This window comes from Mandrillus leucophaeus, unplaced genomic scaffold (genome assembly GCF_000951045.1).
Source record: "Mandrillus leucophaeus isolate KB7577 unplaced genomic scaffold, Mleu.le_1.0 Scaffold57, whole genome shotgun sequence".
In the NCBI taxonomy this organism is placed as follows: Eukaryota; Metazoa; Chordata; class Mammalia; order Primates; family Cercopithecidae; genus Mandrillus; species Mandrillus leucophaeus.
The window spans coordinates 8,182,680-8,198,609 of NW_012106141.1; the positions used below are offsets into that span (position 1 = coordinate 8,182,680).

A 15,930-nucleotide genomic window follows, 5' to 3' on the forward strand; every position below is an offset into this window, starting at 1 on the left:
ACACACCGCCTGCGCTGGCCACCCCGCCTCCTCCGCAGCCGCTGGCGGCAGTGCGCTCCACTCGCCTCCGTGCTCCTCTCGCCCATGGAATTAATTCTGGCTCCACTTGTTGCTCGGCCCAGGTTGGGGAGAGGACGGAGGGTGGCCGCGGCGGGTTTCCGAGTGAATTACCCGGGAGGGACTGAGTACAGCACCAACTAGAGGGGAGCCAGGGGGTGCGGGACTCGAGCGAGCAGGAAGGAGGCAGCGCCTGGCACCAGGGCTTTGACTCAACAGAATTGAGACATGTTTGTAATCGCTGGCGTGCCCCGCACACAGGATCCCAGTGAAATCAGATTTCCTGGTGAGGTTGCGTGGGTGGATTAATTTAGAAAAAGAAACTGCCTATATCTTGCCATCAAAAAACTCACGGAGGAGAAGCGCAGTCAATCAACAGTAAACTTAAGAGACCCCGGATACTTCCGTTGTTTAAACTTGTATGCTTGAAAATTATCTGAGAGGCAATAAACATCTGCTCCTTTCTTCCCTCTCCAGAAGTCCATTGGAATATTAAGCCCAGGAGTTGCTTTGGGGATGGCTGGAAGTACAGTGTCTTCCAAGTTCTTCCTAATGGCTTTGGCCATATTTTTCTCCTTCGCCCAGGTTGTAATAGAAGCCAATTCTTGGTGGTAAGTTCATTCTATGTGCGTGTTCTTCCTCTTCTTTTTCTTTTCTTTTTTTTTTTTTTTTTCTTTTTTTAAAGATTTGTTTGTATGATGCAGGGATATTTAAAGCTGGATAGTGAGTGTGGGTGTATTTATCCAAGACATATGTATATATTTTACTTATATGTAGTTTTAAATCAGAATTTTCTTTTAACTTGTTAATATTGTAAAGCTTATCTTCAGCTCCTAGGGAATGGGAAACTATAAATCTAGGCCTTTTTCTATGAAGCCCTTGTTCAGATGTGTGCTTGTAGTACATCATGCAATAAAAAAGAACAGAAATTCACTTTGCTAATAATTGTAAGCCTATCTATAAAATTTACTTTTTGCCACCTCTAGGTAGTAAAAGTGAGGTTTCAACTTTTATTTTCTGTCACTTGAGATTATTATTAACCTACAGAGTTTGAAGTAGGCAGAGTTCTAGGAGGACAGCTAAACTCCAAGTGCAGAAATATTGGGGCTGTAATGTGATCAAAAGGAAGTTAACTTGAAGTAGTCAAATGTCCCCAAGTGGGGGTTTCTTACTGGGTAGGGACCTTGTAGATAGACTGTAATATATCCAGAGCATTGTTTTTGACGGTGTTCTGGATATTTTTTTTCCCTATAAATGAACAGCATTTTTCTGACTGTCAAACATGACTTCTGTTCACTGGGTACCCTGCCTTGGGTCCCTCACAATCACATAAGGAGCCCTTTTAAAATGTCCAGAAACGTGGTGAATTTTCTCCAGTCTGTATACTTGTCCCTCTGTTCTTCCATCAGTCAAAAGGAACGACTATCTCCTACCCGTATCTAATTGTGTCTACTTTCAGCATTCATAAGTTTTTAAGGCAGATTGGTCCAATTTGTGGGGCAAAGTGGGTCACTTTCTCTAATGTCAGAGGCCTGTCCCTCAAACTGCTGTTTCCCCCTTTTCTGAGTGGATTTTGGAAATACTGGTTCAGGTATATGGTGACAGGGGCTAGGAAGGGAGTGAAAATACTAACTGAGGAGCCAGATGGCAGGATGGGGACTGCACAATACCTCCGTTTTCTGAGTGCAGTTTAAACAGAGGAGTTTTATGAAGCCCTTCTCATACTTTGTCATGAGGACAAGCAGGAGAGAAAAAAGCATCTGTGTGCTTAAAACTATGTATTGCTGACATGCTTTCAGGGGGCCCACCTCGAGATTTCACGTAAATCTTCAATGCACATCTCCCCCCCTTGCAGGTCGCTAGGTATGAATAACCCTGTTCAGATGTCAGAAGTATATATCATAGGAGCACAGCCTCTCTGCAGCCAACTGGAAGGACTTTCTCAAGGACAGAAGAAACTGTGCCACTTGTATCAGGACCACATGCAGTACATCGGAGAAGGCGCGAAGACAGGCATCAAAGAATGCCAGTATCAATTCCGACATCGAAGGTGGAACTGCAGCACTGTGGATAACACCTCTGTTTTTGGCAGGGTGATGCAGATAGGTAGGAAAACATTTAAAATATTTTTTTAAAACATTAACTTTTTTTTTCCTAGAAGAAATCCTTAGCGTTTACTTCATGCTTGATAGAAAGCATGAAGAAGGATGCCTTCCAGCTTGGGTTGTGGCTTGGGCATTTTTGTCATTATAGCAAATGATGTTAATTTCTGTCCCTACACCTGATGATAAGTTTTGGATTTTAATTAAATCAGGAGGCAAGTGTCACAGACACTTTCACTTTTACAAACACTTAATTTTTCTATAAAGCATTTTGTTTAAAATAGAAGCAGAACACTTATTTTGGTTTCTTAAAAGTAGGTGGGGGAAAGCAAGTCATTTGTACGCTTTTAAACGTCGAAACTCTCTTGCCTGTTAGTTTTTTAAGCCACAAGTCAAACGGCCCAAGCATCAAACTAAAAATTGCCATCTTTTAGAATCCTGGATATATTGAAAGTGAACAAAGTTTTAATTTTCCTAATAGAACTATTTCCTAAGGCTACAAAGATATAGACGTTAAAAGCTTTAATTTTAGTCCCAGAAAGAATTTTAATTAAAAGTGATCCAATTTATGTTTGTGATTTCAGCAACTGATATAATAAAAGCACATGCTTAAGATGTCAACCTAGGAACTTTAAAAAAAAAAAATTAAGAGTATTGCTCACGGTCCGAGTCTTAATTTTAAATACGTTGTTGAACATCTTACTTCCCCATTCAAAGAGACAGCATTTCAAATGGGCTAAAGGCAAAGATTTTCAAAAATCTGTTTGTTTGCCTCTGCTTTTGTGTAAATAGTATAGGATACTATTTGACAGATGTGGTACAATGTGTGTTTTCTAGTGTGACTATTTTAGGTTTCTCTACTTTTATGCAAAAAAGCCCTTATAATTAATATGACTGCAGTGACTCCCAAAGTAAGAAGCAATTTATCAAGGCAATTAACTGTTTATACTGACTGAAGAGAAAAAGTTGGCTTAATATCCATCACAGATGGATAAAATGCTTTTTTTATTAAAAACAAAAAAACAAAAAAAACCCCTGAAAATTACATTCATTGAGAACAAAAAAGAGTTGTCAGGTGATGCTTGAGCCAAGCAGTTTTATAAACTAAAATAATACAAGACTGGAAGCTGTTGCCCTGATTGAATGGGAGAATGGCCTGTAGCCTCAGCCTGCAAAGTTTCATGGGGCTTTGTCCTTTCTGTTAATGATTAAAATGTGCTAATGTATATACTGGGATCTGAATCTAAGAGCTAAGCTTCAGGAACACAGGAGTTTCCCCTGCCTGTGGGCTGTCTTATGTAGTTAACTGGGAGTGTGGTAGATTTATTCTCCCGTGTGCTGATATCGTAAGTGAACTTAAATACTTTCGAAAAATTCTGTGAGGATGGTAAGTTGTCAACTTTTCCCCCTTCTTATATGTTCCTCCTAAACTGCCTTCCTCTCAAACTATGGGACGACTTTTTCACATGTATACATATGAGTTAGCAAAAATCATACACCTCTGATGGTAACCAAGAAGGAAAACAGCAATCGGAACTGTTTATCTGTGTAGTCACTTGAACACAGCTTTGATTTAAGATCCTCCTCTCGCTTTCATACGTAGCCTGTTTTGGGCCAAAATGTTCAGAATAAGCTATCATTTGCTAAGTGAATTTGAGTTCTGCTGGAGATTTATTTTAAATGCGGTCCAAGATTCAAAGAGCCTGCTTCCTCAGGGAACAAGCAGAACCCTTGGTACAAAAGCCTATATTTAATTGTCCCTGAAAAGTATGCTCTCTGGTCTTCAGCTGCACGGCACTACTGTCTGGGTCCATGGGAAGTGGATGGGAGTGGTACCTCCCCACAGCCTCCGAGACAGCCCTCCTAGATACTATCATCAAGTCAGCTGATGTCCTGGGAAGATGAGAGTGCATATGGCATCCTCCCCTGCCAAAGGTCCCCCAGGTGCCTAGCGTCTCAGAGCAGAAAGCTGCTGCTGGGTGGCTTGTGGTAGGACACCGATGGGGCCTTCTGTTTTTTACTTAATTAAAAAAGAGAGAGGAGAGAAGAGAAAACAATAGATTTTTATGAAAGGGGAACATGGACCCCGTTCCAATAGTTGGAAAATTTCTTTGCTTTCACTTTTCCACTTAAGAGTATATTTGAAGAGAATGAGCTGAGGGAAAATTTAAAATACCTTTGATGCCAAAAGGTGTGTGTGTGTGTGTGTGTGTGTGTGTGTGTGTGTGTGCGCGCGCGCGCGCGCGCCCACCCCAAAGCCCTCAGTATACCAAGGATATTGAGAGTAATTCTTCTTTGTGAGAATCTGACCTTGTGATGGGGCCAGTGTCTGAGAAACTCAGGCCGCCACCTCTGACCCCCTCTTCAACTCATTTTTCTGAGATGCCAGTTGCCTTGGAGGCACCATGCACAATTACTTCATGAAGGGCCCACTCTTCATTTTGGAAACTTTCTCATTTTTCATCATGCTACCCTTTCCTTCCAGCTTTTGTCCCCATCTGTCTCTTCTTTGTTTCCATGCTGTGAAAAGATATGTAAGGAAGGCACCACTTGTAAGGGGTGTAGATGTGGGTTTCACAGGAAGGGAAACCTAACTGAATCAGCAGTATTCCAACCAGGATGACTGTGTCCTCCGGCAATTAGCCAAAGAATACTTTTCAAACTGACGCTTACCCTGCAGTCGCCAATTAGCTTAGAGGGATCTCCCAGGTTTGTATTCTGCGGCATAAAAGGAAATGCTCAGAATAGACTTATGAAAAAAGCAGCATTGTTTGTGTTTTGTATAAAGCCTTCTTATGCTCTGTATACTCAAAGGACAGTGTCTTCTTTTCCTCTATCCCCAGAGGATCATTTCATCTCCTCTTCCTCTAGCTACTACCTCTTTGTTCTATAAATCCCCCATCCAGGGCCACGGCATTTTCTGTACTATCAAATTACTCCTTAGAAGCTATATATTGTCCTCATTCCTTTCCATTCCCCTGATGTGCTCTGCCTCTCTAATCCTACTAGATAGATGTAACGCATCACAGGAACTTTCTAGATCTTCCTGCCAACCACTAGCACATACCTTCAAGTCATTCATTTTGAAAATATGGGAGGGGGAGGATATATGGTAAATCAGAACCATCACCATTCACAAATGGCTGTGACTGGCATGGAGCCAAAGACCAAGAATGAGGTGGCCTGCTGGATGCCTGAACTGGCATCACTGTCCTGCAGAATAACCTTTCTCGTTGAGACTGAGTCCTGTTGTCAGCTTTTCTTGTGTTCCCCACTTCCCCCTCAGAAAAAAAGATTGTTAGCAAGCTCTCAAAGTAAGTATAGGAGAATCTGATTGGGGTACATGAATTTCAGCACCAGAAGAGGTCCCTTTCCTTGCATCTATTTAAGTACCCTTATTTTGCAATTGAGGAAAGTGAGCCTGCCCCGCAGTCCCACCCCTACCCCGTGCTTCAGCTGGCTGGATGATAGATAACTCTTTCTCTCCCAGATTACAGTATTTTTATTAACTGGCTCTTGTTACATGCAGAAATGTCTCTATGTACAAGTGAAGTTTAGGGTAGTCTATGATAGCCTCCAGTTTTTTCCTTACAAATAGGGTCCCTGTAACTATTATATGCAGAGATATTCCTTACAAGTTTTGAGGAAGAAGATAACCTTCCTCCCTCTTTTCCCCATAGGTTGTGCTTTTTTCCTTCTTGCTGTCATTCTAATACTTTGAGGCAAAGGCAGTGGAGGAGTGGGCAGGGGGTGTTTGCAGAAGTGGCATTAAAGAACAACAGGCTGTTTTAAAAGCAGACACTCATTCTTGAACGAGAAGTATCAGGCCAATCAGCCTGGGATTTAAGAAGAGCAAGCTTCATTTATAACTCTCTGTGAGCTGATTTAGAATTGTCCTCTGGGAAAGTAAAGAGCCTTGTCCTGAGAAATACTTTCTGCTGCGTGAAGAAAGAGGGAGGAGAGGTTACAACTGCCAGAGGAGGAGGGGACACAAGGCCAAAACGAGAGTGGCAGAAACTAGTGTGGCCGCTGGCAGTGTCTGCCTTAGACTCAAGGCCTAGCAAATTCTGTAATCCTGCCCTATATGTAACTAAAATGAAAATAATACTAAACATTAAAATAAGTGTAAGGCAGTCTACCCGTATTCTGAGTGTTCCTTCAATGACTTCTTTCACGTGCATTTTTGGAAATATCAAGTTTTGACTATTTTCAAAAGAGTTACAGAGAAAATCAATCCAGCACTGCTTAGAATCCGGCCTTCAGCTCTGAAATGGCTGAGCAGAGACACCGGGGATCTGCTACTCCTTTGCTAATTGTTGCTTCTATGTGGTTTGGGGGATCTTGCTCGGCTTCCCCTCAAGCTGGGCCCAGGGCCTGGTGCGTGTTAAGGATGGGGCAGCCCGAGCTTTTACCTTGTTGATCCCCTACTCCCTACCCCCACCAACCCTTACTCCCTACCCTCTACCCCCACCTCCCCCAACCCCTACCTGCCCTTCTACCTCCCCTCTACTCTTGCTTCCCCACCTCCTACTTCCCCCCAACCTCCAGCCTCCCCTACCTTCTACCTCCCCCACTCCCTTCCTCACCCCCACCCCACCTCCTACCTCCCCTCCATCTCTACCTTGTCCCCCTCCTCCTACCTCCCCTGCATTCCCTACCTTGCCCCCACCCCCGCCCCCGGCAGCAACCCGACCCAGCGTGTGGGGCAGGCGGCCAGTGACCCCTTGTTCTTACCCGCAGGCAGCCGTGAGACGGCCTTCACCTACGCGGTGAGCGCAGCGGGGGTGGTGAACGCCATGAGCCGGGCGTGCCGCGAGGGCGAGCTGTCCACCTGCGGCTGCAGCCGCGCCGCGCGCCCCAAGGACCTGCCGCGGGACTGGCTCTGGGGCGGCTGCGGCGACAACATCGACTATGGCTACCGCTTTGCCAAGGAGTTCGTGGACGCCCGCGAGCGGGAGCGCATCCACGCCAAAGGCTCCTACGAGAGCGCTCGCATCCTCATGAATCTGCATAACAACGAGGCGGGCCGCAGGGTGAGTGCCCCCGCCCACGCATCTCTGTCCCCTTGCCTTGCCCTCCAGCCTCCCTGTCGCTCCTCACACTCCTCTGCCACTCCTTCGCTATATGGTCCTGTCTCTCTCTCTCCGCCTCTTTCTGTCTCTCCTTATCTTTCTCTGTCTTTCCTGTCTCTTTGCTCCTCGTCCTGTTCCCGTCTCACTTTCTTTCTCCCTCTTCCCTTCCTTTCCTCCTTCCCTGTCTCTCTCTTCTCCCCCTTTGTCTCTCTCTCTTTCCTCCATCTCTCTCCATAGTTGCCCCCGCACATCCCAGAAGGGCCTTCTGGGGAGATAATCTTCCCTTGCGCCCCCAGCCAAGGTGATCCAGCAGTTGTCTGAAAAATACCTTTCCTTGCCTTTTTAGTTAGTCCCCGGTACCCTCGGCTAGTGGAGCACAGAAATAAGAATGGGAATAACTGTCTGCCTCCTGCCTGGACGATGTCTGTGGTTGTCTTTCAGTTTGGGACAGGGATTTTTTGTCTTCCTAGGTCCCCAGATGGGAAAGCCCTCACCCCAGCTTTCAGGCTCTTTCCCTCCTTTCTTTCTCCCTGCCTCTCTTTATGTCATTAGGTAGCAGGCCTGATGGATGCAGGGTTTTTTTAAAAAGGGCTTTTCTAGGAAAAGGACAGCATTTTTAACAGTGTGGGATTTTACAGGTCTGACCATCAGGCCAATCACAAAGTAGCTCTGGAGAGAAGAGAGCAGCAGAAGTGCTCAGGGAGGACCATCTTTGCAGTACTCACAAGTCTCCTGGTTCCCCTTCTTTCCTTCCCCTGGTGGGGATATGAAAAGCTACTTCTCAATAGTTAAAAAGACCCTTTTTTTCCTGCGGTTAAACACATGGCACTTTATGGCTGTTTTAAAATGAAGGGGTGAAAACTTTTCTTAACTTTGGCAGCATCGAAAACCAGGGCCATTATTTTTTCACAGAACCCAAGGTAGGTGCCAGGAACTTTCTGGTCAGAGATTTCACTCTTCTGTATTTTGGGGTGAGGGAGAAGGAAGATAATCACAGAGTAAACTGTAGATTGGGAAACTGAGGCCCAGAAAACCACTTCATGACCATGGGAGAAAATTCAAAAATGGAAATATAAGCCTAGGTACATTTTTATTGAATTCATGCATCACAGCTAAGTGGTGAAGAGCTAGCAGTGTGGGAATTAGAGAAATCTGGGTTAAAATGCAGCATTGTCTGTTCTTTGCTTTTTCTGAGCATCTGTTTTCCCATTTCCACATCTGTTAAATGGCCATGGCAAACAATCACATGAGGTTATTGTGAGGACTGAGATCATCTAGTAGGTTGAACCATGTGAAATTGCCAACACTTGACTCTTTTTGACCTCCAAAATAACAGTTTCAGTTGGTTTAATTAAAGGTCTTAGTTTAGTGTCGGCCAATAGTAAGTGCTTGATAGATGATAACTACTAAACATTATAAGCAAAGGACATAGAGAAGTCAAAGATCGTGTAGATAATTCCAGCTAGCGTATCTTCTCAAATTTGATGTTAAACATTTGGGTGTATTGGGGAAGGACTAAACTCTACAGAATTTTGCCTGTGCTGCCCTGAGGGGTCGAATAATTGCTACGGACAGAGTGTGGCCTCTCCTTTCTCAGGCCTCTCATTGCCATGGTGTCTGCAGTGTCGGTTGCCTCCTCTGTGGTGGACCCAGGGCCATATGAAAATTTGGGGGGGGAGTGGGTTGGGATCAGCCCCGTTTTCTCTGGAAGCCCATAAAACCTTGCTTTCACCCTCTTCAGGGATGCATCACTGGGATCTCTATATATGACATGCCCAGTGCCTCAGATCAGAAATGCCTCCAGAAGAGAACTATGTCTGACTCTTAAAGGCCCCTATCCAGGGGTATGCCCATATTTGGTACTCTCATACATCTTTGGGATTTTCTTAGCCTTCTGTTATGTCCAGAAATCATCAGAGACTTGGCAACCAAGAAGAGAGGGTCAAGGGATTTCCAAATGGCAAGAGAGGATTTGGGGAAGTTTGAAAAGCACCTATAATGTTACACTTCTGCATTTTTTTAGTAGAGAGTTTTTTGGGGGTAAATTTGATCATTGGAGTAGTGAGCTGAGTTTGGATTTCGGTGAGTGACTTTACGAAGAAGATAGTTTTTTTCTCTAGGATGGTGGGGCTAGGGGATGGAAATTTGGGCACCATGCCAGGAAATCATCTTAGAATTTCCACAGGGCATTAGCTTTTAAATTTTCCTCAATGTGGAGCAAAGGTTAAATACATTTGCAAAACCCTTCCTCAGACTAGCTGAGTGCCTGAAACTCCTTATGCCAAGAGAGTACACTTTGGCCCCCTTTAAAAGAGCCCCTGTGAATCCCTGGAGGAAGAAGGTGGCTGTTGTCTGTGGAAGAGGCCTTCTGACACACCCCCAGCCTCCAGGTTCCTGACAGGTCTTCTCCAGCACTCTCACACTACATGGACTCTGGAGGGTCACTGGCACAAGGAACTGTGGGCAGCAGGGTCTATAAATAGGCAACCACCACCTCCCAGACTGCTGGGCAGTGTTGTGGGGCCAGACCCATGGGCACTGCTACTGGGAGGCCCGAGGTGACTAGGCAAGGGCCCAGATGCCATGTCCTCATCACTCTGGAGAAAGACCAGATTTATTGTGTCCCTTGTCACCCTAAAGAAAGACCAGATTTACTGTGTCCTAAGTGCCAAGCACTTTCCACATCTCCTCTGATTTTATCCTTGTAACAGTGCTTGGAGGTTGGTGCCATCACTGCCGCCTTCACAGATAGAAAACAGAGGCCCAAAAAGGTGCAGCCTGTTGTCTGAATTCAAGGGTAGAGTCAGGAACACAATCCACATCGCTTGGCTCCAGGGTGGGTGCTCTTGGCCTAGGGGGGTGGTGGATGGGGTAGGGACTGTGTGGGAAACAGGAGTGAGGATACCTGAGTTCCAGACCCAGTCCCCCCACACTTTAGCTGTGTGACCTGTGCAGGCTACTCAGCATCACTGTGCCATCATCCAATCCAGCCCATGTCATAATGTTGCTGGGATGGTTAAATGAGATCATGAGTGTAAGGACACTTACAGTGCCTGGTGCACAGCAATAATAGTAGTAGTGGGTTAAGATTTGAAGGTTGATCCCACTGGGGCTGGACTCCTCCCAATTCTGCACTTACCGGCTGGATATCCATGGGCAAGTCACTAAGCATGGGCTTGGAGTCCAGCTGCCTGGGTTCAAATCCTGGCACCCTTACTCCCAGGAGTTGGTTGAGTAGCTCATCTTTCTGCGTTTCACTTTCCTTCTCCGTGAAATGGAATGATACTAGCACTTCTCACCTAGCTGGTACTGGGGATGAATTCAGGTAATGCATTGTGAACAACCTCTGGGATGAGTGTCCACATGTGCTGTTGCTGCTTCTCTGAAAAAAAGCAGCTGGAACAATTTTTTTTTTCCTGTTGCTATTAAAAAAACCACGGTTGTTGATAATGATGATATAATAATGAGCGGCTAAGAACATATTTATTTGGAAGAATTTTTAAAGAAGGCAATACAAGACTTCTGGTGAAGGAACTATCATACAGCCCTTAATTCAGCTGGGGAACATAGCTCCATGGAGAAGGTGGAGAACTTTGTTCCCACAGCCTGCATCTGGCTCCTCCATGAATGTGTGTACTGATTGTCCCCATTTCCCTGCAGACGGTGTACAACCTGGCTGATGTGGCCTGCAAGTGCCATGGGGTGTCTGGCTCATGTAGCCTGAAGACATGCTGGCTGCAGCTGGCGGACTTCCGCAAGGTGGGTGATGCCCTGAAGGAGAAGTACGACAGTGCGGCGGCCATGCGGCTCAACAGCCGGGGCAAGTTGGTGCAGGTCAACAGCCGCTTCAATGCGCCCACTACACAAGACCTGGTCTACATCGACCCCAGCCCTGACTACTGCGTGCGCAACGAGAGCACCGGCTCGCTGGGCACGCAGGGCCGCCTGTGCAACAAGACGTCAGAGGGCATGGATGGCTGCGAGCTCATGTGCTGCGGCCGCGGCTACGACCAGTTCAAGACCGTGCAGACGGAGCGCTGCCACTGCAAGTTCCACTGGTGCTGCTACGTCAAGTGCAAGAAGTGCACGGAGATCGTGGACCAGTTTGTGTGCAAGTAGTGGGCGCCGCCCAGCACTCAGCCCCGCTCCCAGGACCCGCTTATTTATAGAAAGTACAGTGATTCTGGTTTTTGGTTTTTAAAAATATTTTTTATTTTTCCCCAAGAATTGCAACCGGAACCATTTTTTTTTCCTGTTACCATCTAAGAACTCTGTGGTTTATTATTAATATTATAATTATTATTTGGCAATAATGGGGGTGGGAACCAAGAAAAATATTTATTTTGTGGATCTTTGAAAAGGTAATACAAGACTTCTTTGGATAGTATAGAATGAAGGGGAAATAACACATACCCTAACTTAGCTGTGTGGACATGGTACACATCCAGAAGGTAAAGAAATACGTTTTCTTTTTCTCAAATATGCGATCATATGGGATGGGTAGGATCCAGCTCAAAGAGGGTGGTAGAAATCTATTCACAATTCAGCTTCTATGACCAAAATGAGTTGTAAATTCTCTGGTGCAAGATAAAAGGTTTGGGGGAAAAAAACCCAAAACAAACTTCCCTTCCCCAGGGGGGCTGCTAGCTTGCTTTTTGCATTTTCAAAATGATAATTTAAAATGTAAGGACAAGAATCTCATATTCTCAAGGAAAAAAGGTATATCACATGTTTCATTCTCCTCAAATATTCCGTTTGCAGATGGTCATATTCTAATAGCTCATAAAATTTAGGCAGCAGGGAGGAAAGTCCCCAGAAATTAAAAAATTTAAAACTCTCACATCAAGATGTTGATTTGACGCTGTTATGGGAATTAGGATTCCAGATTGTAAAAAGATCCCCAAATGATTCTGGACACTAGATTTTTTTGTTTGGGGAGGTTGGCTTGAATATAAATGAAAATATCCTGATATTTTCTTAGGGATACTTGGTTAGTAAATTATAATTATAAAAATAATACATGAATCCCATTCACAGGTTCTTAGCCCAAGCAACAAGGTAATTGCATGCCATTCAGCACTGCACCAGAGCAGACAACCTGTTTGAGGAAAATCAGTGAAATCCACCTTCCTCTTCACACTGAGCCCTCTCTGATTCCTCCATGTTGTGATGTGATGCTGGCCACATTTCCAAATGCCAGCTCCACTGGGTCCCCTTTGGTGGTAGGACAGGAAATGAAACTTTAGGAGCTCTGCTTGGAAAACAGTTCACTACTTAGAGATTTTTGTTTCCTAAAACTTTTATTTTGAGAAGCAGTAGTTTTCTATGTTTTAATGGCGTAACTTGGCTAATGGAATTCACAGAGGTGTTGCAGCATTTCACTGTTATGATCCTGTGTTTAGATTATCCACTCAAGCTTCTCCTATTATACTGCAGGTGTACCCTAAAACTGTTCCCAGTGTACTTGAACAGTTGCATTTATAAGGGGGGAAATATGGTTTAATGGTGCCTGATATCTCAAAGTCTTTTGTACATAACATATATATATATATACATAAATATAAATATAAATATAAATATATCTCATTGCAGCCAGTGATTTAGATTTACAGTTTACTCTGGGGTTATTTCTCTGTCTAGAGCATTGTTGTCCTTCACTGCAGTCCAGTTGGGATTATTCCAAAAGCTTTTTGAGTCTTGAGCTTGGGCTGTGGCCCTTCCGTGATCATATCTTGAGCACGACGAAGCAACCTTATTTCTGAGGAAGCTTGAGTTCTGACTCACTGAAATGCATGTTGGCTTGAAGATATCTTTTTTCTTTCCTGCCTCATCCCTTTGTCTCCAACTTCCATTTCTGTTCACTTTGTGGAGAGGGCATTACTTATTGTTATAGACATGGACATTAAGAGATATTCAAAACTCAGAAGCATCAGCAGTGTTTCTCTTTTCTTAGTTCATTCTGCAGAATGGAAACCCATGCCTATTAGAAATGGCAGTACTTATTAATTGAGTCCCTAAGGAAAATCCAGCCCACTACATAGATAGCTTATTATTATTATTTTTTTTAATAAGGACACCTCTTTCCAAACAGTGCCATCAAATATGTTCTTATCTCAGACTTACATTGTTTTAAAAGTTTGGTAAGATATACATCTTTCATACCCCTCTTAGGCAGGATGGCTTTCATATCACCTCAGCCAACTGTGGCTCTTAATTTATTGCATAATGATATTCACATCCCCTCAGTTGCAGTGAATTGTGAGCAAAAGATCTTGAAAGCAAAAAGCACTAATTAGTTTAAAATGTCACTTTTTTGGTTTTTATTATACAAAAACCATGAAGTACTTTTTTTATTTGCTAAATCAGATTGTTCCTTTTTAGTGATTCATGTTTATGAAGAGAGTTGAGTTTAACAATCCTAGCTTTTAAAAGAAACTATTTAATGTAAAATATTCTACATGTCATTCAGATATTATGTATATCTTCTAGCCTTTATTCTGTACTTTTAATGTACATATTTCTGTCTTGCGTGATTTGTATATTTCACTGGTTTAAAAAACAAACATCGAAAGGCTTATGCCAAATGGAAGATAGAATATAAAATAAAACGTTACTTGTATATTGGTAAGTGGTTTCAATTGTCCTTCAGATAATTCATGTGGAGATTTTTGGAGAAACCATGACGGATAGTTTAGGATGACTACATGTCAAAATAATAGAAGAGTGGTGAATTTTACCACAACCAAACTATTTGGAAGCTTCAAAAGGTTTCTATATGTAATGGAACAAAACGGGAATTCTCTTTTCCTATATATGTTCCTCAAAAAAAAAAAAAAAAAAAAATCAAGCAGATGGCTTAAAGCTGGTTATAGGATTGCTCACATTCTTTTAGCATTATGCATGTAACTTAATTGTTTTAGAGCATGTTGCTGTTGTAACATCCCAGAGAAGAACCAAAAGGCACATGCTTTTATCCATGACCAGATTTTTAGTCCAAAAAAAAAAATGTATTTTATTTGTGTGTGTTTACCACTGCAATTATTGCACCTCTCTATCTGAATTTACTGTGGACCATGTGTGGTGTCTCTATGCCCTTTGAAAGCAGTTTTTATAAAAAGAAAGCCCCGGTCTGCAGAGAATGAAAACTGGTTGGAAACTAAAGGTTTGTTGTGTTAAGTGCAATTAATACAAGTTCTTGTGCTTTTCAAAAATGTACAGGGAAATCTGGACAGTGCTGCACAGATTGATACATTAGTCTTTGCTTTTTCTCTTTCCGGATAACCTTGTAACATATTGAAACCTTTTAAGGATGCCAAGAATGCATTATTCCACAAAAAAAACAGTAGACCAACATATAGAGTGTTTAAAATAGCATTTCTGGGCAAATTCAAACTCTTGTGGTTCTAGGACTCACATCTGTTTCAGTTTTTCCTCAGTTGTATATTGACCAGTGTTCTTTATTGCAAAAACATATACCCGATTTAGCAGTGTCAGCATATTTTTTCTTCTCATCCTGGAGTGCATTCAAGATCTTCCCAATACAAGAAAATTAACAAAAAATTTATATATAGGCAGCAGCAAAAGAGCCGTGTTCAAAATAGTCATTATGGGCTCAAGTAAAAAGAAGACTTTTAAGTTTTAATCTAGTTTTATCTGTTCAGTTCTGTGAGCTACTGACCTCCTGAGACTGGCACTGTGTAAGTTTTAGTTGCCTACCTTAGCTCTTTTCTCATACAATTTTGCTAATACCAAGTTTCAATTTGTTTTTACAAAACATTACTCAAGCCACTAGAATGATCAAATATGATACTATAGCAGAATAAGTACTGTAAATAAGAGACCGATACTAGCTAACTCCAAGAGATCATTAGCAACATCAGTCCACAAAGACTGAGTGGCCCACAATATATAGAGAGATAGAAAAGGTAGTTATAACTTGAAGCATATATTTAATGCAAATAGGCACCAAGGCACAGGTCTAAAATACTACATTGTCACTGTAAACTATACTTTTAAAATATTTATTTTTTTAAAAGTATTTTCTAGTCCTTTCTCTCTCTGTGGAATGGTGAAAGAGAGATGCCTTGTTTTGAAAGTAAGATGATGAAATGAATTTTTAATTCAAGAAGCATTCAGAAACATAGGAATTAAAACTTAAAAAAATGATCTAATTTCCCTGTTCATACAAACTTTACACTTTAATCTGATGATTGGATATTTCATTTTAGTGAAACATCATCTTGTTAGCTAACTTTAAAAAATGGATGTAGAATGATTAAAGGTTGGTATGATTTTTTTTAAATGTATCAGTTTGAACCTAGAAGATTGAATTAAAATGCTGTCTCAGTATTTTAAAAGCAAAAAAGGAATGGAGGAAAATTGCATCTTAGACCATTTTTATATGCAGTGTACAATTTGCTGGGCTAGAAATGAGATAAAGATTATTTATTTTTGTTCATATCTTGTACTTTTCTATTAAAATCATTTTATGAAATCCAGTGCAGTCATGTGTGTGTGTTTAGCAGAGAGAGTGTTCATTGAAGTTTGATGTGGGCATGGATTACGGCTTAGGGTATCCAGAAAATAACACATACATTTCAGGTATGTAGATGATATGGTGGTTGAAGCTCAAGCATGTATTTTGTACGTTAGTGCTCATTTTTCTTTTGCCTATTGCTGATTTTCTTCATTTCTTATCT

General features: G+C 42.5%; 1 protein-coding gene across 2 annotated transcripts in view; it reads left to right on the forward strand.

The window, feature by feature from the left end:
- Positions 1-15,729, forward strand: part of WNT5A (wingless-type MMTV integration site family, member 5A) — a 22,011-nt gene extending 6,282 nt beyond the window's left edge. Inside the window, exons 1-5 of one of the 2 annotated variants that reach the window (XM_011998423.1) lie at positions 56-122; positions 535-668; positions 1,913-2,163; positions 6,900-7,192; positions 10,892-15,729. In XM_011998423.1, coding sequence (XP_011853813.1) covers positions 574-668; positions 1,913-2,163; positions 6,900-7,192; positions 10,892-11,350 — 1,098 coding nt within the window. In that variant the 5' untranslated portion in view covers positions 56-122; positions 535-573 and the 3' untranslated portion in view covers positions 11,351-15,729. Of the gene's footprint in view, positions 1-55; positions 123-534; positions 669-1,912; positions 2,164-6,899; positions 7,193-10,891 lie in introns of those variants that run through there. The other variant, XM_011998422.1, reaches the window with a different exon arrangement.
- Positions 15,730-15,930: the final 201 nt, after the last annotated feature.